We start from the raw sequence: 27744 nt of genomic DNA on the forward strand, positions 1-27744 counted from the left end.
TGTAACCACCCGATTCCATCAGATAAGGAGGGAGCTGAGCAAGGTAAGTGGAGATTTTCACCTTACCACTAATTAACACATTCACTCCTGTATCCGACTTAAGTTGGATAACATTTTGCCTCTGCCTTCAGGCGTTTGGTGAGAAAACTTTCAGGCTTCAAAGTTCAATATGCGTTTAGCATCTTAGGTTTACCACTCATTCTTATTTGGAGCTAATACCTTAACACTCAAATGTGATGTGGTTTGCCATAATGGAAAATACAGTATATATGAATTTTTGTGATTACAATGCTAAGCTTGTAACATACGAAGATCGGTCATCATTGCCAGGTGCAAGTATATTTGCACGACCGTAGGTTGGTAATGTCTTTAAGGTTGAGCAAGAGGTACTCCTGAAGCCTCTGGTAACTGGATGGGGAGGGCCCACAAAAAATAAACGGTGGTTGATGCACGTGGATGTTGATGGGGTGGAAGAAGTACCTTTGGATGCAGGGCTGTTATGCCGTCCGTTATGTAAAAAAAAAAAAAAAAAAAAGCATTTCTGGTATATGTGTCTGAATGATTGTGTGCACCCAACAGAGAGCATTGTTTGTTGTTTGAGTAATCAGTTCATAGAATGGTTTGATGCAGTTTCTCTGCCACCCTATGCTGTGCTAACCTTTACATTTCTATGTAACTACTACATTCTACATCTGCTCTAATCTACGTGTCATGTCCATACTTTGGTCTATCCGTAACGTTCTTACCGCTTACTCTCCCCACAAAAAACAACTGAACAAGTCCTGGGTGTCTTAAGATATGCCCTATCATTCTCTCTCTCCTCCTCGTCAAATTTAGTCAAATCAATTTCCACTCATCAATTCAGTATTTCTTCAAAAGCTCCTATTCTCTTTATTTCTGAACTACTTATCGTCCACGTTTCACTTCCATTTGTACCGCTGGATCTAAAAGCAGTCCTCGTTTCTCTTTCCTGTCAATACAGATTATGTCAGCTCGACGATTACTGCTGTTCTCTGGAGCACAGTGCACCTCCTCGTATACTTTCCACTGCAATTTACATAGTGATGTGGCAATTGAAGAACGTAATCTATGATGACAAGAGTTTCTCAACAACTCACATGTAGAACACTTCCTCTGCACATGGTCCAATGTCTCCAGTTCTCCACATCCTTGGTATCTGCACTATGTTGTATGTCAGTTATTTCCAGGTACTGCTCTCACTGCGGAGATGTTACTGGACATCTTGATGGAATTAGCCCATTGGGAGCAAGATAACACTTTCCTACTATTGCCCCATGAATTATCTTGAGATGTTGCACATCAACTTCAACTCCTTTCCCTTTATGAGGGAGTTTACACTATGCTTCATAACATCGTTTCCTCATCTCGTTTCGTACCCAACTTTGATGTTGTAGCCTCATTGAATGGAATGTTCAGATATTGCAATATATTTTCCTTTTCTGTATGAAGATCTCTGCAGATGGTCAAATTAATTCGGAGCAGCCTTTGAGCAATGTTGAACCGCTTTATATGCACTTCCCACTTGGCCAATTAAACCCAGCCCTCGAAGATTCCAGGGTGTATATTTCACCTCATTGGGGCAGTCATGTGGTAACCCAATTATATCCTTCTGAGCTGATTGCAAAAGTCTGTCAATATCTGCCAGAAAAAGAGATGGAATTTTACTTATGGGAGTACTATGACATAGAAAGATCAAACCTGGCCATACATAGTAGTTAATTATATTTACTTTTTGGTCTGATTTCAGCAAACAGGAAACTGTTAGGCAATTCAGATCCTTTTCTAGACTTAAAAATTTTAGTCTGGTAGAACACAACTTCATCTTCCAAAGTTTCACCAAGGTATTTAATTGTTTCCAAAATAGTTAATCCTACAGTAATTACTGTACCTTGGCAAAGATGCCCTTCTTTAATGTTTATCATTTTACATTTTGAAGGATTAGAGCCCAATGTCAGATAAATTATTTACTGCGATATTCAGGAGTGACTGAGCAGATGTTTCATTCTTTGCTACCAAAACGTCATCAGCAAAAGCCAAAACTGAAACGTTATTAATTTCAGATGCCCGCTGGTATCCAAATACTTCACTAACTTCATCAAGTGTCAGTTCTTTGATGGTATCATCAATAGCCAGAGTAAACAACACAGGGGAGATGGGAGATCCCAGAGCAATACCTTTCTGATGATAATGTTATTATGCTTAGGTATGATTTTATTGTGTGTCTCGTAGAATCACTGTTCAGTGCTGAAAGTGAACAGGAGGATAACAAACTAAATGCTTCTAAAAATTCCCATACTATTGAAAAGTTAGGAAACAAACGTCAGTGTAGGTGTGTGGTGAGCAATGATAAAGAAAAAAAAAAAGGAGAAGATCTAGTTATGGCTGTCCAAGCTGTAACGTTGGTAATTGTGCAGAGCATTACAAGGACTTTGATCACAACACAGGAAAAACGGAAACTGACATAAAGGACAATGTGTAAAATTCAGAAATTCTGTATTAGATTTTTAAAAATTGGTTGATTTTTTAGTACTTAACAGAAATAACTGAAAACTGGTTCTTAAGTAATGAACAAAACACAAAGAACTTTGCGAATATCATGTTTTTGAGACAAATTGTATGTGAAAATATCCATTCTTTACTGCAGAAAATTCTATAAATTTTTATTAAAAGTATTTCGTTACAATACTTCACATGATGAATTCAAAATAATGACGATGACTTTTTTCTATCAAAATTATGTAGATCAATCTTTCAGCTTTATAATATGTATGATAAGGTTAAGTTATGATTACAATGTGCTTTCAGACACTGTTTTCTTTTATTCTATGCATTGTGGGAAATTATTGCAGCACTTGACAGATAACCCTGAAGGAGTTCTAGGGTTAAATTGTGTTCTCTAACTTCCAACACAGTGTTTACCCATTGTAAACACAGAGCAAAACACTTTTCTGGAAATGTGATTGTCAGGCATGCAGGTAACTTGGTCTGTCCACTGGTATTATCATCATCATCATCATCATAAGCATTTATCCTACTGGTGTAAGGTCCGCTTGATAGATCAAAGAGGGCTACTTCCCTCAATCTATGTTGGAGGTTTGTGCCCTCAAGGATACTAACATTTGTGCGTCTGTCTTGCTACATTATTTGAAGAAGGCAAACATCACTGGTGATACTGATACATTTTTTAATATGTAACATTAGCTTGTTCAACATTCAGATCTGGAGAGTAATGTTGGAATTACATCTGAATTATGCTACTTGCTTTACGTCGCACCGACACAGATAGGTCTTATGGCGACGATGGGACAGGAAAGGGCTAGGAGTGGGAAGGAAGCGGCCGTGGCCTTAATTAAGGTACAGCCCCAGCATTTGCCTGGTGTGAAAATGGGAAACCATGGAAAACCACTTTCAGAGCTGCCGACAGTGGGGTTCGAACCTACTATCTCCCGAATACTGGACACTGGCAGCACTTAAGCGGCTGCAGCTATCGAGCTCGGTATCTGAATTATGTTCAAGGATTCTATTGCAATACTGGTGTCATGGTTGACAAAATCTGCAGATCTTAGCCTGGCAAACGATGCACTAGCATAGTTAATGCTGTATTGGACTTCTGAATCAGCACCTGCACTTGACTGTATGACGCTACCCAAATAAAGGGAGTTGTCTACATCTTGAAGACTCACTCCATTAATGCTGGCACTAATCTTTCTTTTTCCTTTCCTTGGAGCTGATTGGGAAAGGATTTATGTCATACTAATATTAAGTTTCAGACTAATCTTTTTGTATGCAACAGCGGAGGAATTGAAAATCATCGTTAAGTGCTTCTTGTGACCAAGCAACAACTGCATTATCATCAGCATTCTGTAGTTCTACTAATGACAAAAAAGATAGTTTCACCAATGGCTCAAACTGAAAAGATTCCCATCCATCCTATATGTATGTTGTATGATGGGTATGCAGCCCGAAGGCTGGTTTGATTCTCTCTGCCAATAGATGTCACAGATAGCCTAGGTTTCACTGAAGAGGCATACTAGGGAAATGAGGCTAGTAAGTTATCAATATTCCTGAAGGAAGATCTTCTTTGACAAGCCAAGCTGCAATGATAACGAACAGTAAATCTAAGAATCAATCTACCTAAGGGAGATCAAACAGTAAAGAGGAAAGTTCTGGTACAAGTAAGTGAAAGCAATGTCTGACTAAGCCACGAAATCAAGATAGCCACAAGCATTTCTCGTGCTGTAAAGCCCTGGTAGCAGGACAAATAATTTTACTAACACCTTAAAGAACGATTGTACAGGGTAAAGGAAACAAAAGGAAGTACTGTATTTTTAAAGATGGGAAATTAGGGACTCATTGACCTTATAAACGGAAGGTTGTCAAGGTTGGAAAAAAAACAAGATCTAACCTACGAAAACTAGACTGAAAATATGAGAGGAAGAACCTGACTCTAATCAATGTAATATCAGATTCAGTTGAGGTCCTTGGACACCGTGAATATCTTACAAGTTGTTAAGTTTCAAAGATAAGGTACTTGAAGATATTCTAATAAACAATCCATAATAACTTTCCATGACATAGAAATTCATTGTCCATACCATGCAGAAAATATATCTACATCTTTCATAAATATCTTGCAAAAATGTTAACAATTAATTTACTTTCAACTCAAGAAAAAACAGTGCTCATAAAAAAAATAAAAAAAAAATAAAAAAAGGATTAACAGAAACAATTAGCATTTAATTGACAACAACCTTTACTTACCGCTTGACTTTCCATACGAGTGAAGATCACATTCAACATCTGCGTTAGAGTGGCACGAGCTGTTGTTTGATTGATTAAGTTCTTGCTAGCAAGATAAATATTGTAGCAAGTCCGAACTGCTAGCAAAACTGTTCCCTCATGAACTTCAACGTGTTGACTTGTTACGACAGTTAAAAGAGCCTGGGCAGGACAAAAAAATAATCTGTGTGATTTCATTACATATAATGCTGACAAAATCAAAACCCTAAAGAGTATTTAATAATTCATCTCTAGAGAAAGAACAAGGTATAGTAGTTTGGATGCCAAGGTGACAAAATTCAAGATAAGTTATTAATTCACAGGTCAAAGCAAGGCAGTTCACTGAATGACCAGATGATGTCAATGTAGTCAGGAACCCACGCTTTTAAGATCATTACCAGGCTTTGGATAAAATGCACTTAAAAATGCCAAAATATGGGCAAATATGCACTAAAAAGTGTCAAAATATGGGCAAATATGCACTAAAAAGTTTCAAAATATGCACTAAATATGTTGAAATATGCAATAAAAACAAACATATATCTGATATCAATTAGCAGTTTATATTATAAGAAATGAATGTTATACTTTAAACATCGCAAAAAAAAAAAAAAAAATTACCATACCACAATAAAATGCTCCAGTTTGTCAATGAAATTCAAATGCCTTGAGTATACTTAAGCACTACATGATCAGGTTTTGAAACACAAACTTCCGCCTATTTCCGCTTAAAATGACTTTGTACTCCGAAAACTCTCTCTCCAAGTCACATGCCACAATTGGAGCATACTCCAACTTGATGAAATCAGAAACTTCTAGTATTAATGCACCGTCAAATTTGCCTTTGCCTCGGATAACACCAGAAATGCTTTTTAGTTTGAGGAGACCAGAGTTTTTTATTGCTACACTGCATTTTTCCGAGAAAACTTGATTAGTTAGGTTCGTTAGGGATCATTCGACTTATTCAACAATTCCAATCCTAATGTGAAGAGGCAGTCCTTTTCCTTACAATTTCTTGATGGTTGAAAGTATGCAATGCAAATTGGAATGAATAAATATAAGTTGCTCACGAACACCATCTTTGCTCAAGACTTCTTGAGCTTCTTAAATAGAAGCAGCTTCTTCAGAATGGAGGTCTTCAACTATCTGTTTTACTATCTCAAAATAACCCGCATAATAAACAGCAGCTTCAAACTATGTTCCCCATCTTGTATGAACTGGTGAAGGCAGGAGTGACACATCATCAACTGCATCCAAAAAGAATTTCTTGAGACTTGGAACCTTCAGGAACACTCTTTTCACCGTAGAGATCAACACGTTTACTTCAGGAAAGGAACCCCAGAAAAGCTTCAGTGACTTGAAGTCCATGTGCTACACATGTGACGTGTATCATCTTGGGATCCCAAGACCTCCCATGGCTTTACACATGTAAGTTGCAGCATCAGTGCAGGCCATGAGAACATGAATGTAAACAATTCCTCTATGACCACAAACAAAAGTGCATCATTCAAAAATGCAGCAACTGTTGAGTGATTCCCGGTCTAGAAAGCCAAGAATAATGGCCGAGAGGGTTCACCGGCCTGACCACACGACACCTCGTAATCTCCAGGCCTTCGGCCTGAACAGCGGTTGCTTGGTAGGCCAAGGCCCTTCAAGGGGTGTAGTGCCATGGGGTTTGGTTTAGTTTGGTTGAGTGATTCACCTTAGGTAACACAGCCATATTTAGCAGATATGATTTCTTTCTCTCTTCTTCCTCTCCTAAAATTCCAAACATGAATTTAGCTACATATCATTGATCCATGTCCACTGTTTCGTCTAGTGAGACCCAAATATATCTTCCATCAGCTTTTCCCCTTAGTTTACCAAACATTACTTTTAAAAGCTCAAAAGCATAATTCTTCCTAATTGTTGATTCATCTGGGACTGGTTGTTTTGTATACTCCTGCAGAAAATGAACTTAAGTTCTTATTGTTTAGCTTAGAAAATGGGATGTTTGCTGAGACAAATACTTTTACACAGATCTTCATTGAATTTACTTCGTGCTGGTTCAGGTTTAACTAAAGCAATGGTTACATGAGACTGGTCTTTCAATTTACTGTGTTTCGCTGTTTGAAAATGTTGCTGAATTTGATACTTTTTAGTTGCAGTTACAAATGTGCTACATTATTTGCAAAACAACACACTTCTGTAGTGTACTACATTATTTGCAAAACAACACACTTCCATAGTTGAAAAGTCTTGAAACTCGTGTACATACACTTCAATACTTCACTAATAGTTCTCTTCTCCTTAGGCATTATAAATTAAGTAGCAAGAATAAAGCTATTTAATGTACTATGAACTACAACCTGTTTCAAATCAACCAAAGTAAGACTGACAAGAATTGAAAGAATTGAAAGTAACTATTTACAGAATGAAGAAAAGACAGCCCTGCTGTAAGGGAATTTCCAAGAATCAGCACCCACCTAATTGCACTGCAGGTAGACAAAGCCATGGCCAGATGTAGAGCTGATTTTGCTACATTTAAACATGCTGCCGACCTGTCAAACAGACTATCTGAGGATAACCAGCACAGCTTGACACTTCAGTTATCTCAAATACATGTCAAATTTTTCAATAGCATCCTGCAGAAGCTGATGTCTACACTCAAGATGCAAATACATTTGAAATATGCCCCAACAGGAGTAAAACCCCAAATATGCACGCTTAAGATAAAACATATCCAAATATGCAAATACATAATTATCTAAAGCCTGGTCATTACACAATGGCATATTAGTTTATGAACAGGAGGCATAGAGAACTAAGCTTTTGTATGACCAGATCAGGAACTTGCCATGTTATCTTAAGTGAGTCAAGTCACTATACTGCAGAAAGGAGCTGCATACAGAGCTGCCAACCTTTGAAGTGGATTATCAATAACACCATTGCTATGAGCCGCCACCCCCCACCCCACCTTTATTATTATTTTATTTTTTAAATATTCAGTAACCAAAGGTGTTGTGTAATTATGTATTTTGTTAGTTTTTCTCATTCTATAGGATTACTGGTGTGGGGCACACACAGTGCATGCAATACTAGTCACATGAAGTAAAAGCAGAGCATAAAATCATTAAGCGTCAAATTCACTTATCTTTTTTACCATTTCACAAACCATGCCAAACACCAATGATATAACACCAAGATTAACCAGTTTTCTGATTTAACACTAGTAATTGTAGCAGATGGAAATTACTCAACTGGCTACCTCACCGTCATAGCTCCCAAAGTTTGTGTATTAAAAAGATCTACCATAGTCAGGTATAGAAGCATGACACCAGTTTCTTCCTTTTCATTAATCAAGAAAAAAATGAACATACCTTAATAATTTGAAGCTGAACACCTTCATCTGTTTGTGGTCCACTAAAACAGCCACATATTGTTTCAACAATTCTATCTATTAGATATTTTCCAGGAGTAGTAGAATCTGGAATATTTCCAGTTAAATGGCCATATGCTATAAGTTTCTGGAAAGAAGGATAACCACATATAAATTCTTACATATATACAACTGAAAATTCAATACCAAACCCAATATAAAATAAATTTAAACACAGTCAGCTAACTAGATAGAATAACACTGATGCAGTTCTGTGTTTCCCAGAGCTAACATTCACTACTCTCTATTGTTTTGGCTATGGCAATGTATGAACGCATGTGCTGGATTGCTGACCTTGCCTTTTTAGTAACATTACAAACCATTTGAGTGATTTCAATGTTTCAAAGTAATGCAAAAATATACTGACTGGTGGTATGTGGGACAGAATTCGTGCTTTTAAGATGAAACTTCCATGGTTCGAAAAACAACTCTCTCTTTCCTAGCGTGTATCCCAAAGTATGAGGTCCGCTGCTTTGCTACATCTCCTCCATTTCATCCTATTGCTGACATCTTCAGGTTTTAAACCAACGTCATGCACGTCGGCCGTGATATCGTCAGTCCACCGCTTTAAAGGCCTTCCACGTCGTCGTGTTCCTCCCAGATCAACTTGGAGAGCTGTTTTAGCAACTGAGCCATCCTGCCTTCTCATAACGTGACTGTACCAGCAGAGACGCGCTTCCCTCACTTTCTCCACAATTGGAGTGACGCCAAGCCTTTGTCGAGCATCTTCATTTCTTATGTGGTCACATCGAGTCAGTCCAAGAGTCCATTGAAGCATCCTCATTTCCACTGTATGAAGAGTCTGCTCGTGCCTTTTTGTCACTGGACGACATTCTGCTCCATAAATAGCTGCTGGGTGTACCAAGGTCTTGTGAATTTTTGCCTTTAGATGGTGAGGTATTTTTTATTATCGCAGAGGACTCCGGTGACTTGTTTCCACTTGACCCAAGCTGCATTTACTGGCGCTTTGGGTATCAAAAGTGGCATCACAGTTCGAAGTGACAACTGACCCTAGGTATTTAAAATGCATGTTTTTCCGCAAGTCTTGATTATTGATCCTTATGGTCCCACTAGTTTGGGGACAACATTCTAGGTATTCGGTTTTCTGGGTGTTGAGGTGCAGACCATTCTCAACTAATTTGTCACTCCAAGTTTGTGTCTGGCGTTGGTGTCCAAGGCGTGTTTGTTGGGCAAGTACCACATCATCCACATAAAGAAGGGTCCAAGGATACGATGTCTGTATGTCAGCCGTTGCTGTATCCAAGCAGAGGATAAATAATAAAGGCGATAGAGCTGAGCCCCGATGTACACCCACAGTGATATCAAAAGGCGGAGAGATTCCAGCTGGACTCCGGACCACACTAGTTGTATTATGATAGCTAAGTTGTACCCAGCTTACATAGGCTTCCGGGACTTCATGACTACGAAGAGCTCGCCAGATGAGATCATGCGGGACTCGGTCAAATGCTTTTTCTAGGTCCAGAAATGCCACGTGTACACTCTTCTGCCTCTCCCTATGTTTTTCCATCAATAGACATGTGGCATGGATGGCATCAATTGTGCTGCAGCCCTTAACAAATCCACATTGGTTGGATGTTACTGTGGCAATGTTTCTGAGCCTGTTGTCCAGCACTCGTTCAAATCTTCAGTAAATGATTTTCATTACTTGTAATATGGCAGAGGAGTCGAATAGGGCGGTAAGTTGAGCAGTCGCTCACGTCTCCTTTACCCTTCCAGATTGGGACTGTCGTGCTAGTTGTACATGTATGGGGAAGTTTGTTCTCGATGATCTGGTTGAAGAGTGCGGCAAGGAATTCTGCAGCGGGCTTGTCAAGAATTTTCCAGATTTCTGGTGGTATGTCGTATCGGCCAGTCGCTTTACCATTCTTCATCTTCTTTATTGTAATCATTACTTCCTCTGTCATAATCAAAGGCACGGGTCCATAGACGGGATCAGAGCTTGCGATCGGTGGATGATCAAATTCTTTGTTGCTGATATCTGCAAAATAGTCTGCCCATTGTTGAAGGATAGCTTGTTGGTCTCATAGTAATTTGTTGTCAGCCCCATAGATATGCATGGCGTATCCAATGTCCTGGGTTGAACAGTTACGGAACTCTGCAAGGCGATAAACGTTATTTTCTCCTGCTGGTGTGTTAAGCTGGTCGTACGGATCTCGGTAACAACAATCTTTTGCAGCATCCACTGCTCTTTTTGCTGCTCATTTCAGCACTTTATATCTCTGAAGGTCATTATCCAGGCGTGTCTTCCACCAAGTCTTAAAGGCTACCTTTTTCTCCTTGATAGCTTGTTGGACTTCATCATCCCACCACCTAGTCTGTTTATCAATATATTTTTGCCCGCTTCAAAAAATGACTACAGGAGATAAATTCTGAAGGCTTCCCATCTTTACAAACATGTATCCAATTGGAACTCTTCATAGTACAGAATTCAACAATAGTTGAAAAATATTGAAGACATGTTGCCTGAAAAACATTCTTAAATGCCCTTTTCAAAAAACTTCGAACAGGCTCCAGTCAAGTTTCTAAGAGAACTGAATGACAGTAAAATTAGGTCATGTTTGCTGTAGTGGAAGCCAGCTTACACAGTCGTTCTGCTCAATCACTACGTGGGTGAAATCAGGGAAATGTCAGGTATCATGCTAAATTTTTTTGTATTATTTTCTTAAAGGCTGATTTTTCTAATTCTTGAATAATCTTTCAGTCTATGTCTCAGAAAATATGCTGTCCATATACCTTACTCTCTCTCTCCATTTTAGTGCTTGATCTCAGCCTTGACAGCCCAGGGCTTGGAATGGCCTGGTCTCAGTCACCACTTTAACAATGTTTACAGTAAACTTTGAATGACCATGAATACTGTTACAAACTATCTGCTAAGTTCTGCCTTTTTTAATTTTTTTTTTTTTTTTTTAATCAATCTGGTTTACACCGAACCTACACAGGTATGTCTTATGACGATGATAGGAAAGTGCTAGGCGAGGGAAGAAAGCAGCCGTGGTCTTAATTAAGGTACAACACCAGGCAAATGCTGAGGCAGTACCTGAATTAACCACTTTCCCTGGGAAACTAACTGCTTGCTAACATTCTTGAGTGTTCTTGGCCTTGTGTGCTGGAGCAAAGTCCTGTTGAAAAGTTCAGTTATGCTACATGAACAAAGTTCGATTTAAGAGCTTTGCTACAGAACATATTTCTGTGTTTTGATAAAATTTTAGTGGATGTTTTGACGTCTTTCTCGCAGAAGTAAAGATCCAAAATACCATAATAAGAAATCCCCCACCGAACCAGTAATTATGACAGGTGATGAGCTCTCTGGACTTTTGGATCTGACAATCTGCGTCTACATCTGAGGCATAGATATAATCATTTTGATGATTGAAGTTCTCTACAATTGAATCTAATGGGAACTCTACAACTGAATCATGGAAACCAAAAACCCACTAACTCCAGTAAACCAAATTTTACAGAAGGGACAAAAACTTATTTACGGCCACGTTTCCCATTAAATCATCTCGATATTTTTTTTATTGCAGGGCTATCTTCATGTAAACAAACTGTGAATATCAAAATAATGACAGTTGGATAGGATTTTATTTAAAAACTATAGTGTGTGCCTGTAATTAGGTGGTTTTTGATTTCCAAAGTGTCTTAAACTGCAAGCATCAGAACATCCTTTGTGGCAGTCTACTTCACGGCACATATACGTTATTTGTTTATTGTCTGATATTCACGTTCGCCAAATTTAGGGTTTTTATGTCATTCTCTTGTTGGCATGCGATAGTGCTGTCAACTAGCAGTAGAATATTTATGGAAAGGAGAAACTCGCCAACTCCATGGAATAAATTGGTTTGTGATTTCCATGCAATAAACAGCTAGTAGCTGTCTAGTTACCTTCTCTAGATCGTCAAACATAACTATCTATTCCTCTCGCAATATTTTTCACTTACCTGGTGCATACTGAAAATCTAATCCTGAAACCACACTGGTTTTCATCCAACTTCCTCTCAACCACTGATTGCACCTTCCCTTCCAAAATCCCAGCGAACACCTTGCCTAGAATACTGATCAATGGGATACCTCGACATTTGTTGAAATCCTTCCTCTTCCTTTGCTTACAGTTAGGTGCAATTACTGCTTTTGTCCAATAAGAAGGTGCCTTATTAACACTCCATGCTAATCTTATTACTCTATGAAGCTATTTCAACAACAACAATAACAACTACAACAAAACCAACCCGCTGAATTTCGACAGGGTCAATCTAGTTATTATATATATACATAATCCTTTCTATCTCGTTGTGGGTCTGTCCAAAGAATTACTATACGTTATAGTGTAGTTATTCCCAGAAATCCTGAAAGTACCAAAATGTTGACAGGACTTACACTCAAATAATGGCATATCTCGCTACCTCTCACCACTTGATTACTTGTTCACAAACGTAAGAGAGTAGATACAAACTTAAAAGTGAATTCCTGTGACTGTGAAGAACTGGAAAGTAGAACTAACCAGTATAAATCTTCAATAGCCTCACACCATCAGGAATGCTTCATGAACTAAATATGAAAACTGACTTCATAATCATGTTCACTTCAGAAACTGTACATGGTCAATGAAAACTAACCCAGCCAGAAGTCACCAATTAGAAATGATTTGACCTTACATTGGTGACTTCTACATCAATTCCAACGTCCCATACACCTTGTCAGAACAAAACACCATGGTCAATGTTTCAATCAACCTCCAAATTAATGAACCTGAGAATTCTACATTGTCAGAATAGAGCACCAAGAAATATAATTCTGCCATATGGATACCTACAAAAATATCCGCAGCAGATAATCTTGCAATTTTGTGCTTTCTTCCCAGCACAAACCTTCAGTCATTTTAAAAGTTCAATTTTTCTGTGATAATGAAGGAATGCACTCTGTAAACCTCCCAGCATTCTCTCGAACACAAAATGCTTGGCAATGTTGGAATTCGTACGTCCATGGACAAGTCACCTTTAAAATATCTTACAGGCTTTTGAGATGTTCAGTTTTACTGTACAGTACGTACTTTTATGAGAACATTTGACGTGGCTCCAAAAAAGTGTTTAATTCTAAAAGAAAAGGTTGCCATAACAATCAGAAATGTGAGAAGAGTGGGATGTGTGTAAACTGTCCAAAGTGTTTAACCCTTATGTTGTTGTTTGAGTCATCAGTCCATAGACTAGTCTGATGCAGCTCTTCATGGAATCCTATCCTGTGCTAACTTTTTCATTTCTACATAATTGCTGCATCCCACATCTGCTCTAATCTGCTTGTCACATTCATACCTTGGTCTACCCCTACCATTCTTACCACCTACACTTCCCTCGAAAACAAACTGCACAAGTCCTGGGTGCTGGTGAACATCTATACAAAACATAAGTCTGGAATGATAGCGACATCATATTTTGGAAAATTTGCTGTACTAAGCAAGCGACGTCTATATTATCACTAAGAAAAGTTCCTGACTAAAGTTCAATTCATATTATTATTATAACAGTAGTAGTAGTAGTAGTAGTAGTAGTAGTAATGTTATTTCATGGCAAATATACAATATATTGAGATGTTACCTCAGTCATTTGAAATAAGGGTCTCTAATGAAATGATCATATAAAAATCTTTGTTAAAAGAATACATTATTTGTTCTTACATTTTACAAAAACCTTATACAAAAGATAAATAGTCATTTATAATTTTAAACAGAACCCTCCTGTAACAGACTCATTTTAGAAAGATGGAAGATGCCATACAGTACATCGAGTAGCAACAGAAAGAAAGTGTATCTAGTGTACGCTGTTATTCCCTGCAGCTACAGTCGCCTTCCATTTTCAATTTATATTTTTGCTGGAGTAGTAAATTTTATTTCACACTTTGCGAGGTCCATTGCTTAACGTCAAGCTAGAAACGCGACTATCATATACCGGTTATGGTATTTTATTCAAATCCTGAATCATGATACCTTATCACAAGAAATCTGTTATTGCCTTGAAAACACTTAACAAAAAATAACATCACGTTTATGAATAGAGCTCATAATGTAAAGAACTAAGGCTGGAGTTCTTCAATCCTGGCCATGTCAACTACATTTTCACCATCCAAGCTGCTGCATGATGAATCATCCTCACTGCTGCTGCTGCTGTCAGTCACAGTAATTGTTACGCACTCAATTTCAGGTTCTTTTCTTGCTAGGGGCTCTACGTCGCACCGACACAGACAAGTCTTATGGCGACGATGGGACAGGAAGGAGCTAGGAGTGGGAAGGAAGCAGCCGTGGCCTTAATTAGGTACAGCCCCAGCATTTGCCTGGTGTGAAAATGAAAAACCACGGAAAACCATCTTCAGGGCTGCCGACAGTGGGGTTCGAACCCACTATCTCCCGATTGCTGGATACTGGCTGCAATTAAGCGACTGCAACTATCGAGCTCGGTATTTCAGATTCTAAAAGGACTTCCAACTGTATATATTGTTCCTCACGTCTCTCTGACATGACACCATACTGAACCCCACTCTTCCACACCAATTCCAGAAAATGTCCGAACGACCTGTACCTTAATTAAGGCCACGGTCACTTCCTTCCCAGTCCTAGCCCTTTCCTGTCCCATCGTTGCCATAAGACCTATCTATGTCGGTGCGACGTAAAGCCAATAGCAAAAAAAAAAATCTCTGAACGCAAAGATTTCTAACAACAGTCAGTTATATAAAATTCACTGATTGTCCTTCGAACAACGCACATGTCAAAATCATCTGATCCAGTGCACGGACGCTTTTTTTTTTTGTTCTTGCGAGGTGTATTGAACAATGCCAATGTTCCTGCCTGGACCTGTAGCAATTGTTTCAACACGGACTTCACGGTGCACACACTTACACGAGTTGCAGCACACACAAGCTCCTTCACTTTTTTGGCTGACATAATAAATTTGTTTTCATCGGCTTCTTTCTGCATGAACAGTAACACTTTAGATCGGGGGTTTCCAAAAGGCTGCCCGCAAAGCCATATTGTGCGGCCCACGAGAGCTTTAGAAAAATTATATATATATATATATATATATTAAGAAATTTGAAGAAAATGTACAAAAAATATTTCATAGCTTGTTCAAAAAATTAACCCAAGTCAGAACTAATTCATTATTTAATATCATTTCCTGTTTTTAAGTATTCACCTGATCTGAATAGATTATTTTTTAAATGTAAAACCCTCATTCTTGCGAGAGCATATATTTTTGTATGGATATCATTTTCACTTGCATGTGTATCTTGCCACAATTAATATAAAATCAATGTTTAAACATTAGAGAATATTTTTAAATAACTTACGTTTAAATATTGTCATACATATCTTAACGATGACATAAAAACGTTTGAATTGTCATGCAGACATATACGATGTGCAACATTCAACTGTTTCATAATATCCTACTTGTCTAAAAATGTTTTCGTAGAAATGCATTGTCTACTTGATACAAAGAATCTTCACTTTCATGTGAAACTGGTCCCAACTCCACAGAAAATGAACTCTAATCGCTAATGTTAATGAAATGTATAAAAGACACTCATAACAGGAAGTGGCTGGTCTGAAAAGGATACAGAAAAAATGAGCAAACGAAGTTGATAGGGAATTAAGTCAGCCGTTCAACGAGCGCTGCGCCGTATCGCACGGGGCAGGATGAGGCAAGAGCGGACGTGGGCCCTTCCACTGACCTCCATCCCCTTCACTCACGCAGCAACAGACTCGCCCAGTAAGGCTTGCTGGCTATTCCTCCCGTCTCCACACACACAGTCGCGCTTGCTTGACGTGTAGTGAAGTTTCACAAGTTACCGTATTATCCATTTTGGAGTCTTTATTTAGTGTTGAGTGTAAAATGCTTGCATTTTTTACCTGAATAGAAAATGAGCGGAAGCTCAGTGAAACGCAAAATTCGAAGTGAAAACAGAATTTGCAAGGAAAGCTGGAAGAGTGACATTTAATTACTAACAACAGTGGGAAGCTTCAGTGTTTGATTTGCATACAAATAGTGTCTGTGCAGGTGGAGTACAATGTTAAACGACATTAATCAACAATGCACGAGAAAAAGTATGCAGCATATAAGGAAGAAGCTCGACATACACTGGTTGCAGACTTCAAAAAGAAATAAAAACAGCAAGCAGGTAGGCTATGTTTGGTAAAGTCTTACAAAATCAGTCGTCTTCTCAGTACGCCTCCTATGCAGTGTCGCCTGAACTTGCAAAGGTAAAAAGACCCTTTACTGAAGGCAGTCTGGTTAAAAAGTGCGCTATGGAAATGGCAGAGTCTTTTGGAGATGCTAAAATGCCTGAGAAATTTGAATCAGTGCCACTTTCCAACCTAACAGTACAGAGAAGGGTCATTGACATGGGAGAACAAGCAGAAAAAGCGCTCATTAAATTGGTTAAGGAAAGCACATATTTCTCCCTAAGCCTACATGAAAGCACTGATCAGTCAGATGTCAGTCAGCTACTAATTGTTGTATGCACCATCTTTGAAGACTTCAGTAGTAAAGAGGAGCTATATGATGTCAAATAACAACAAAAGGGAGGGACATTTATGACGTTTTTAAAAGAACTGTCGACAGAGTTGGAGGCTTCAGTAAATGTTCAGCCACTGTGACAAGGGTGAAGACAGGACTGACGGGATTGCTTAAAGAAAATGGCATAACATGTCCAATGATCCACTGTCTCATTCACCAGGGAGCGTTGTGTGGGAAATCAATTAAGAAAACGGAACTTTTTGAACTTATGGTTACAATTAATATGTTAAGAGGTGGAAATCGAGCACTTTTGCATAGAAAATTCAAACAGTTTCTGCTGGAAATTGACACAGAATATGCAGACTTGATGCTGTACAACCATGAAAGGTGGCTGAGTGCAGGGAAGTGCCTTCAGCGGGGTTTTTTTTTTTTTTTGGCAATTCACAAGGAAATCCCCGAATGTCTTAATAAGTCTGTCTCGTCAGATAACTCAGAACTAGAAGAGAAAATTCAAAGCCCAGAGTTCTTAAAGCAGTTAGCTTTCCTAACAGACATGACAAATCACCTTAACACCTTCAACCTGAATCTTCAAAGAAGAAACCATGAGGTGTCAGATACGGTGGGAACTGTTAATGGATTTCAAAACAAACTGAAAATTTTTAAACATTCTTTAGAAAACAATGAATTGACTCATTTCCCCTGCCGTCTACAATTAGCGGCAGAGAAGGACCAAGAAACCACACATTTTTCATATTTCACTTCACACATTCAAGAGATCATTGAAGAATTCAACACATTTACAAAAGAAAATATTTATAAAATCCTCCTATCAATACAAGTCAAGTCATCTGTTAGATGAAGCAAAGTCTATACATGTTTCAGCCTAATCTCAAGGCCATCTTCAGTAGTAAAACAATGATTACATAATATACAAACAAATTAAAAATCGTAATGATGTGAAGTGACAGTGATCATGATTGGTGAGTTAAAAACACACTGAGGTACAAAGTCCTCTCGTCTAATAGATCTTGCTGACTGTTAAATAAAAACACTATGCTGAGGAGTGTAGTGAGACTGTCAATACTACGAATAAAACGTGTATAACATCTGTAATGAGAAAAAAAGGAATATATGAGTGGATGAAGAACAAGTTAAAATGATGTACGAAAAGAAAACTCATATGACTTACTTGTAACTAAAAGTTGTCGTCTCGAATGGAGATGACCTTGTCGGTCTCAAGTCACATTGACAACTAAGCCTGTGTGTGGCTTACTGTGTATCTGTGTCGATGTGGTTGGGAGGGGTAATGGAGGGGGAGGGGCAGGGAGGGAGGGACGTTGTGATTCGCGGAAGGAGGGTGTTGATGGAAGGGCGGGTCTTGTTCTAGAATGTCGGTAGTGAAACTCTTTTTTATTAATGAACTGTTCGCAGATGAGCGGGACAAAGGTTTCCAATAAAATATTTTTCTTTTCGTTGATTTCATTTAAGTTATAGACGGGATTGTTATATTGGTCGATATCTATATATATATATATATTCTCTAGTATATTAAGTAAGGGACCTTTCTGTTCGTAATGCAGGATCTTTAAGTCTTGATCAATTGTTGTGTATTTATGATTTTTCTCTCTACAATGTTCGCTCATGGCTGAGTAGCGATTATACTTTAGGGCATTAAGATGTTCAGAGTATCTTACATTGAAACTGCGGCCTGTTTGCCCAATATACGTTGAAAGACATGATTGGCATTTTAATTTGTATATTCCAGAGTTAGAAAATTTTTTGCTGTTGACAGTATGAGAATTAAAAAACATTTTTGTATTGGTGTGAACGGTCTTGAAAGCTACTTTTAACTTGTGCTTTTTAAAGATGTTTGAAATAGGATATATATTATTATTATTAAAGGTAAATGTGGTGAACTTCTCTTTATGGGAAGATTGTTTTTCTAAGGTGGTCTTGGGTTTATTTCTAAATTTATTGAGAATTTTATTCACGAAAGCTTTACTGAAACCATTACCTTCGGCTATTGCATAAATGATGTTGATTTCCTTTCTAAAATTCTTACGGGATAAAGGAACATTACAAGCTCTGAAAATCATACTATTGTAAGCTGTCTTCTTCTGTGTCCCTGGGTGTAGAGAAGTTTGGTGGATTGTGTTTATTGTGTGAGTGGGCTTCCTGTAAATATTAAAAGAAATGGTTTTATTCTGATTGCGAGTAATAGTTAAATCGAGATAATTAAGGGAATTGTTGTTCTCGGATTCTATCGTAAACTTTGTGTGGATCCAGGTTATTAAGTAATTCAAGAACGGTGTTGCTGTCAGTAATGTGAGAATCCAGGATAATAAAAGTATCATCCACATACCGAGTCCAATGTTTGATCCCATTCATTTTACCTATAATGTGAGTGTATTCGAGGAAATCATAGAGACAATATATTAGTTGTTTTAAGATCTTCGCTAATTGGCTGATGATGACACTTGAAATGTGTTGAAACCGGTCCCAATAAACAGGTTGTAACTACTTTTTAGTTCAACTTACTACGGAGTATTGAAAGGTGGATCCTTCCCTATAATATTGTACATCTTCTTATTAGTGTTGTGGCCTCATTTAGTTCTATACCTCTTATCTTTAAATCGTTAAAAACCAAGTTTAACCATTGTCATCTTGGTCTACTTCTACTTCTCTTACCCTCCATAGCAGAGTCCATTATTCTCCTAGGTAACCTATCCTCCATTCGCCTCACATGACCCCACCACCGAAACCGGTTTATTGTATTTATTGTACTCCCTCCATGAAGGCATTGAGAAGGCGGATCATGATTAACTCAAGAGTTACCGAATGCTTCAATAACGAAGTAACAGGCAAGTATTCGGCATTGGTTGAATGCTCCACTCGTAGTAACAGGTAAAACATAACCGATATGTTGCACTCACTATGTTGCAGGTCACTGGCCGTTGCCAAGCAAGCAAACATTAATGACAAAGATTTAACAACTGAGCAAGTTGCTGTGCAGTTTGGGACACGTAGCTATTGGCTTGCATTTGGGAGATAGTGGGTTCAAACTCCACTGTCGGCAGCCCTGACAATAAGATAGATAGCCTACTGGTTAGAGCTACATTTTACCTACTACTATGAGAGGAACATTCAATCAATGCCGATCGCTCTCCTATAAAACTGAGCGCTCGTTATGTACATTTCTTCGTTATTCATCAAAAATATTCAGTAACTTTTTTTAGAAGTTACTCTATGTTGCACCGACACAGGTAGGTCTTATGGCAATGATGGGATAGGAAAGGCCTAGGAAAGGGAAGGAAGTGGCCATGGCCTTAAGGTATAGCCCCAGCATTTCCTGATGTGAAAATGGGAAACCACGGAAAACCATCTTTAGGGCTGCCAACAGTGGGGCTCAAACCCACTATCTTCAAGATATATATATATATACACTGAAGAAAATGGAAATTGCAACACCCAGAAGGAGTGGTGCTACACTGCTGCAGGTTTCACATTACTTTTTCCTGCCTGCTGGCTCTTCAGAAATGTATGCGCGTGTGTTTTGTATTCATGAATCATTCAAGACGAATATTTTCGCACTACAAGATGTGTGGTTAAGGTTATTTTTAATATGTATAACTTTCCCTGTTTTCATCTCCTTGTAAGATGTGTATTGTTTAATTTCCTGTTGTGTATGTTTATCAGGAACTCAAGGGAGACTTCATTAGTTAGTCAGATCATAGAAAGAATGATGATCTCTTCTCAGAAGAACTCTTAAGGTTTCACCTTACTTTTTCCTGCCTGCTGGCTCTTTAGAAGTGTGTGCGCGCGCGTTTTGTATTCAGGAATCATTCAAGGCAAATATTTTCGCACTGCAAGTTATGTGGTTAAGCTTATTTTTAATATGTATAACTTGCCTTCTCAACAATGCATGTGTTTCTACATTCGTCCCTGTTTTTATCTCCTCGTAAGATGTGTATTATTTAATGCAACACCTTGTATTAAAAAACTGGGTTATATGAAGGAGTTATATCATGTTCAAAATCATGCTTTCACGTCTCTGCACAATATTTAAAATAAAAATTTTACCGTTGGTCTTTAGAGCTATTGTTGAGAGTGAAGGAGAATTTCCTGTTGTGTATGTTTATCAGGAACTCAAGGGAGACTTCATTAGTTAGTCGGAACATAGAAAAAATAAGGAACTCTTCTCAGAAGAACTCTTAAGGTTTCACTTTACTTTGTCCTGCCTGCTGGCTCTCCAGAAATGTGTGCGCGTGTGTTTTTTTATATTCAGGAATCATTCAAGAAGAACACTTTCGCACTGCAAGATATGTGGTTAAGGTTATTTTTAATATGTATAACTTTTGTTTTCTCAATGATTCATTTGTTTCTATATTCGTCCCTGTTTTTATCTCCTTATAAGATGTGTATTGTTTAATGTAACGCCTTGTGTAATATAAATGCCTACAACTTGTCTACTTCCCACATTTTGGCTGATGATGACGCAAACACAGCGTCGAAACTAGTTCCAAGTGCAAATACATGTTATAAATAAATATAACATTTTTGTATTGAAAAGGTGGACCGTTTTAAGTTTTTCCTAACATCCTTTCTCAGTTCAATACGGACAAAATGAAATTCCTATGTTTAAATAAATAAATAAAAAAAACAATTTATCTCAGCGACCCCAAAAATTATGGATTCAACAATAGAATATTACCAATATAAATGGTCCGTTATTGGACATTATAAATTTTCCAGCGTTTCGCCCCTGTGTACTAGGTTGGGCTCATCAGTTGGTACCTAGCACACCTACCAAGATGCATGGCTAGTGCCATGGCTAGGTATCAACTGATGAGCCCAACCTAGCACACGGGTGCAAAACGCTGCCAACGAGGAATGAGTTAGCTGGAAAATTTATAATGTCCAATAACGGACCATTTATTTTGGTATTTAAATTTACTCATTCGGGACAAATATTTCAGATTCCCTATGGGATTCAACATCTAGGCCTCTATATCGATAGGATATTAGTCGTTTTTGATGATTTTTACATGTCAGTCCCCCCCCAACCCCAACTAGGCCTATAGGGGTCGTAGAGGTGTCTTGCCCCCACAGTATTTTGTTTTCCAGATAATATGTGTACCAAGTTTGGTTGAGAGCTATGCTGAAACATACATAGGCCTACATAGGCTGCATAATTTCGGTCATTTTCTTTTTCACTCCTTCTCATCACCCATGGCGAAGGTGGCATCCGAATTGTCACTATTCATCTCAGTGAACCTGAAAATTATGAATTCAATATTAATATAGGTTGATTTTGATTATTTTTACATGTCAATCCCTCCCCCACTCCACCTCTAGGGGTGCTAGATTTGTCTTACTCCAACAGTGTCTCTCTCCAGTTAGTATTAACTCACATGCGTACCAAGTTTCGTTGAAATTGTACGTTTGCCTGTAGTCATCGTCATTTTTAATCGTATATCTTTGCAGATATCTTTACATAAAACATATTGCTCCTTAACTGTGTGCAACCCGCTTAGTACGTAATGTATTGTGGGCTAGGTTAAGCCTTCGCCTGCATTGTTTGGAGTGGTCATTTAGTGATTTGATTGTAGGATTACTCCAAGTTGGCTGAAGTTAGAGATGTGTCAATGACTGGTGATTTACTGACAGGTAATTCCAGAAAGAATAAAACAAAATTGAAGCAAATCAGTCCAGTAGAACGGACGGACTTGCCAAAGCTGCTTTTAGTAAACTTTTTTAATATATAGATGAAGATGGTCCTGTTGGATTCGTAACTTCATTATGATATGATATAAAACCATCGGATTCGTAACTTCATTATGATATGATATAAAACCATCATGCACCTCAGGCTCCTTCAACCTACAATTAACCAAAATATTGATGCCCATTGACCATAACATCTATGAATTGTTCCCCTATCTGTAAGAGGGCTTTAAGCGCTCAGAAGAAACAGAAACCACCAAATGAAACAATTACAGCCCAGCACAAAACAAAGTGTGGATGGTCGCCCAGTAGAACCTCCTCTTAAAATAATATTCACCACCACCAATATAAAACAAAGTGATGATCTTACTGTTTAGAATGTATTCAGCCAATGGCAATGACGATTTTAAACACACTAACCTGAAGGCAATCAAGTGCTGTAACGACAATCCTTGCAGCTTTACTCTGGCATGCCAACTCAAACGGGAGGAAATATTTCTCTGCTGTGATAATATTGGCTTCATCACTTTTTGGTAACGGTAATGCAGATGATAAATTAGGTCCATCTTGACCTCCATCCTTTAATTCATTCCGAATCTCTTCTGTAAAATGACAGAACATGAATGAACTTTGTGGTAACCTATACCATATGATTAGTGTGTTTGAGTGACAACTTCAAATATAACAAATGAAGTTTGGAAAACAAAACTACATCGTTGTTATGCACTGACATTCCTAAATAGTTACTAGGGAGTCAAATCCAATCCATAGTGAAATATTTAAATCCCTTACCTAATGCCACCTCACAGGCTCTTTTTAATTGGGAGTGGTGCGACCGCTTAATATCTTTGTCGCTAAGGATTTTTTCCAGGGCACGAACAATAAACATTTCTTTCGTTTTAGAGGTTCTTTGCATCGTTGTCTAAATATATATCAACCACATTCTTAAAGTTTTAAGCTAGAACACGTACAAGTCAGTTTACAACGCCATTATTCCAATCAATCAACACAGGAAGCCATGCTTTACTAATTGACAGGATGAAACGAAAATAAAATTATCACAGACAAAACAGGCCGATATGTGGATAAAGAAAATAAATACTGATGAAATGTAACAAGTGATCTTTAGTAATGTGATAACTAAGACACATTAGGCATCAAGATTTTTAGATTAATTCTTCGTTTGACTTACTAATACATCCGCACGTATAACCAACTTAGCCATCTTCACACTGTACATTTCACAGTGTTATTATTAGGAAAACTGATATTCAGGAAAAAGATTTTCAAGTAAATATAATTAATAAAAAAGAAGATTTTACAAATTTAATTTCCAATTTTAGGTAATTATCCTGATGTTAGTTGTGTTTAATAACTTCTAAATCTCGCCTGGTGTAGGGACGTTTACTCGATACTTCGCTTGGAAAAGCAACACATTGTACGTCACAGACGCGTCATCAACATCGTCTCATCTGGCAGATGAGGTCGTGGAGTGTGTGTGCTGAATGTTGATGTCGAAATTTTTCTTATAATGGATGTGTTACAGGTTGTCAACACTCAGTATGCTTTTCCAATTGGTGTTGTCTTAATAGGTGCTTTGTTAGTTTTTACATTTGGATTCAGGCCAGCTGAACAACCTGCCTTTCATCGTCTCACGCATACGGCCGATGACCGGAAACCAGCTGGCAAGAAACGAAAGCTGAAGGATAAGGTTGGTTTGTACAGTACTCACAGTTTTCATGAAAGAAGAAGTTTTGCCTGTTTCGTTCTGTGATTAATTTCAAAGGATTTGGCACCTGTGTTAACGCCGTCTTAAGTTATCGCATTTGAAGCATTCGTTTACTTCAGAGGGACCATATGTTTTGGAACTGGTTAATGTTTTTGATATCTAGTTTTTAAAGAAATTCCTCAACAGTTCAAAGCATATGTTACAACAAATTTCAGTTGTGTCTGCAATATTATGTTTGACACTGACAGTCTTATGAAGGCTGTGCCAATTGGTTTTTATTTCAAGACGTATTCATCATTTTCTGTGGAAGCTTAGATAGTTAATTGAATTTTATTTTTGTTTGCAGAAAAGTCAACCCAATGGCCATGCAGCATCAATTGGAAATGAGGATCATTTGGAGAGTAAACAGAAATCCGTTGAAAATAACATCTCAAGGACAAATACAGGGAAGCCAGTTCCAAAACAAATTAAAGATGAAAAAAATGAATCGGACAAATCACCAACAAAGAGTACTGTCAGCAAATCTCAAACAAAGCAACAAAAACCAAAACAAGAAAGTTCTCCAGTCAAAGAAATTGCCCACAAGTCAGTTGCAAAAGAAGCTTCAAAGTCAGTAACTGGTAAAATTCCCAAAGAAAAAAAAGAAACAGTTGAATCAGACCTAAAATTGTTGAAAGAGAAAAAGCAGGAGACAGCTGACAAACCTCCTGTAAAGGAAAAGAATAACAACACTAAGATTCAGCAAAAGACCACTAAGGGAAAAGAAAACAAAGTTGAAGAGATCAAAAATAAGAAAAATGAAAAGAATCTTGCTAAACTGAAAAAGTCTGAAGAGAAACCAGTGGATTTTGATGATGGTAAGTATGAAACTTACTATAGCAACCTTTTAGAATTATACAAGCTAATTAAGTTATTTCTCCATATAGCCTATTGTTAGATAACAAAATCCTTTTGAATTTTTATACTGTGCTATCCTATTTATCTGGATGATCTGTAAAGCACTTAATTTTCTAGAGCATATCAATGCTAAGTAATACGTTTACAAGTCATTTCATAATAATCTATTACATGGTCGTTTGGCAGAATTTGCACACGCACAGTTCTCTCGTATGATGGTAGATTTCCCTTCTGCAGATGTGGTGAAAGCCATGTAGCCTACTACAAATCGCATCATGATGTGCCCCAGTTCGTAATTTGTTTTTATCCATTTTGTATTGATGTTCGTGTCTGTAGTGTAAAATTCCTGACAGATTTTCCCTCGTTTCTTGTAGTTCCTGTATTAGGCCGTGAAATGTTTCATGATACTATACTTAGGAATGTTGCCTGTCCGGTCTACAGGTGTTAAATACGTCATAGTGATGTCATCTGAGTTTGCCCTCCGTTTACAACTTGCGCTTCCACAAGGTTCCCATCATGACTATGTAATGCTCTGATTAGTAGCTTGTATAGTTGGACTCTAACCAAATCGCTCAGTTTATTGGTATGGCATTTTGTTATTTTTCAAAGTGTTTAAGACAAGTGGGGAACGTTTAAATCACGAGGTTCAGAGCGCTCGAGTGGACTTCACTGAGTTAACCATACAGATGGTGGACAAGGAGGGAACATCATTCAATATGTAAAAATGAGGATAGTCTCTTGCAATTACCAACCTCTTAGTGGTTCAGTACTGATGTCCATTGTGTAGCAGTGATCATTATAGGGTAATGCACTAACTTCACTACTGCTTTTGATAGTAAATTAATGACCTCGTTGAAACCACTCAGGCTATTCATTTGCTGTTAAAAGCAGTTGTGAAGTTGGTGTACTGTAATTAATTAGAGAATGTAGTATACACAGAAGTGATCTTCAAGATGATCAATCTAATAAAGAAGCAGATTTTATAATATCATGACTAAATTTTCTTATCCTGGCCACTTAAGCAGGTTCTATAAGCTGATACTGCTACTCAAATAAGTATGGCTGAAGTGCAAATTATGTGTTATTTCCATTACCAACTTATTTTCAGACTTTATTATTCATGTTGTGTAGCAAAGTATCATAGATGTTAAATTATTGTGGCTTTCTTCTAGGAACAATAAAATTAGTGTGTTCTTCAAACCTTATAACTCACTCTCCTGGCGCTACAGCCTATGAAGTACCCTGGCGTCTTCAGTAGCTTTCGCCCACTCCTTTCGGTCCAGAGCTCTCCTTCTGCAGCCCTGGATCTCTATCAACTCCAAATCTCTCGAGATGTTGTCTAGCCATCTTGTCCTTGGTCTCCCCAGTCTTCGTTGGCTACCAGGATGTTGGTCAAGGATCATCTTCATTGCCCGGTCCTGGTCCATCCTTATGATGTGTCCAAGATCCCGAAGTCTCCTCTTTTTGGCCTCTGCGACTATCTCGAGGTCACCATACAGGGCATAGACTTCTTCATTGGTCCTAATGCGCCACTCTTCTTGACCGTGAACCACGCCAAAAATCTTCCTCAAGATCTTTCTCTCCCACACTCGTAGAAAGTTCTTGTCGCGCTCCTTTAGTGTCCACATCTCGCACGCATACAGTACAACTGGACAGATTATAACGCAGTACACAGTGAGTTTTAATCTTCTGAACAGCGTTGCAGTCTTCAGTAACTTCTGGAAGGCGAAGTAACACCTGTTCTCAGTTGCCACCCTAGTCTTTATCTCCTCACTGACCTTATTGTCCTCAGTCATGAGGGCTCCCAGGTACTTAAACTGCGTTACTCTCTCGTACGTGTTTCCTGCAAATTCCAGTTCTCTCAAGGCCGTCTCAGGTGTTCACCATGTACTTGGTTTTGTCCTTGTTGATCTGTAAGCCCAGATGTTGTGATCCCTCGCTCGTGCTCCAGAGCTTCCGTCAGATAGTTCGCACTTCTCCTAAATAGGACATCATTATCCGCGAAGTCCAGGTACTGGAGGGTTCTGTTGCAAATGGTACCCCCTGGGTTCAGAGGTATTTGACGCATAACATGCTCCAGACAGAGGTTAAACAGAGTGGTTGACAATGCATCACCTTGCCTTAACCCTCTCTGCACTTCGAACTCCCTGGAGAGCTGGCCCTGGATCTTCACTTTGACTCTGGTACTTCTCACAGTCATCAGGACAAGGTTGGTGATCTTCGTTGGCACCTGCATCTCTTCCAAAACTGTCGGAGCCTTGACCTGTCCACAATGTCGTAAGCCTCCTTGTAGTCAACGTAGAGCTGGTGAATGTTGATGTTGTACTCATAACGCTTTTCAAGGATGAGCCGCAGGGTTAGTATGTGGTCTGTTGTTGATCTGTTGCGCCTGAACCCACACTGGTAGTCTCCCAGCTGCCTCTCTGCTAGGGGTTCGAGTCGAAAAGATCTTGTAGGCCACACCAAGAAGAGAGATTCCTCGGTAGTTGCTACACACTGTCTTGTCACCCTTCTTGTAAATGGGACAGATGAGGGCCAAGCTCCAGTCCCTTGGCATCTCCTCACTTTCCCATATAGATCGGATCAGGGCGTGCATGTTATCTACAAGCTCTTCTCCTCCATACGTGAACAGCTCTGTTGGTGGGCCGTTT

General features: G+C 38.4%; 2 protein-coding genes across 2 annotated transcripts in view; one reads left to right on the plus strand and one right to left on the minus strand.

The window, feature by feature from the left end:
- Sec71 (ADP ribosylation factor guanine nucleotide exchange factor Sec71) overlaps positions 1-23458 on the minus strand; it is a 452892-nt gene extending 429434 nt beyond the window's left edge. Inside the window, exons 1-4 of the mRNA XM_067136654.2 lie at positions 23260-23458; positions 22888-23069; positions 8160-8306; positions 4783-4962 (exon numbers count right to left, since the gene is read on the minus strand). Of these exons, the coding sequence (XP_066992755.2) occupies positions 4783-4962; positions 8160-8306; positions 22888-23069; positions 23260-23383 (633 nt within the window). The 5' untranslated portion in view covers positions 23384-23458. The remainder of the gene's footprint in view (positions 1-4782; positions 4963-8159; positions 8307-22887; positions 23070-23259) is intronic.
- A 474-nt stretch (positions 23459-23932) lies between these two features.
- LOC136857756 (uncharacterized protein DDB_G0286299) overlaps positions 23933-27744 on the plus strand; it is a 59108-nt gene continuing 55296 nt past the window's right edge. Inside the window, exons 1-2 of the mRNA XM_067136655.2 lie at positions 23933-24178; positions 24543-25053. Of these exons, the coding sequence (XP_066992756.2) occupies positions 23999-24178; positions 24543-25053 (691 nt within the window). The 5' untranslated portion in view covers positions 23933-23998. The remainder of the gene's footprint in view (positions 24179-24542; positions 25054-27744) is intronic.

Source organism: Anabrus simplex, chromosome 1, assembly GCF_040414725.1.
Source record: "Anabrus simplex isolate iqAnaSimp1 chromosome 1, ASM4041472v1, whole genome shotgun sequence".
In the NCBI taxonomy this organism is placed as follows: domain Eukaryota; kingdom Metazoa; phylum Arthropoda; class Insecta; order Orthoptera; family Tettigoniidae; genus Anabrus; species Anabrus simplex.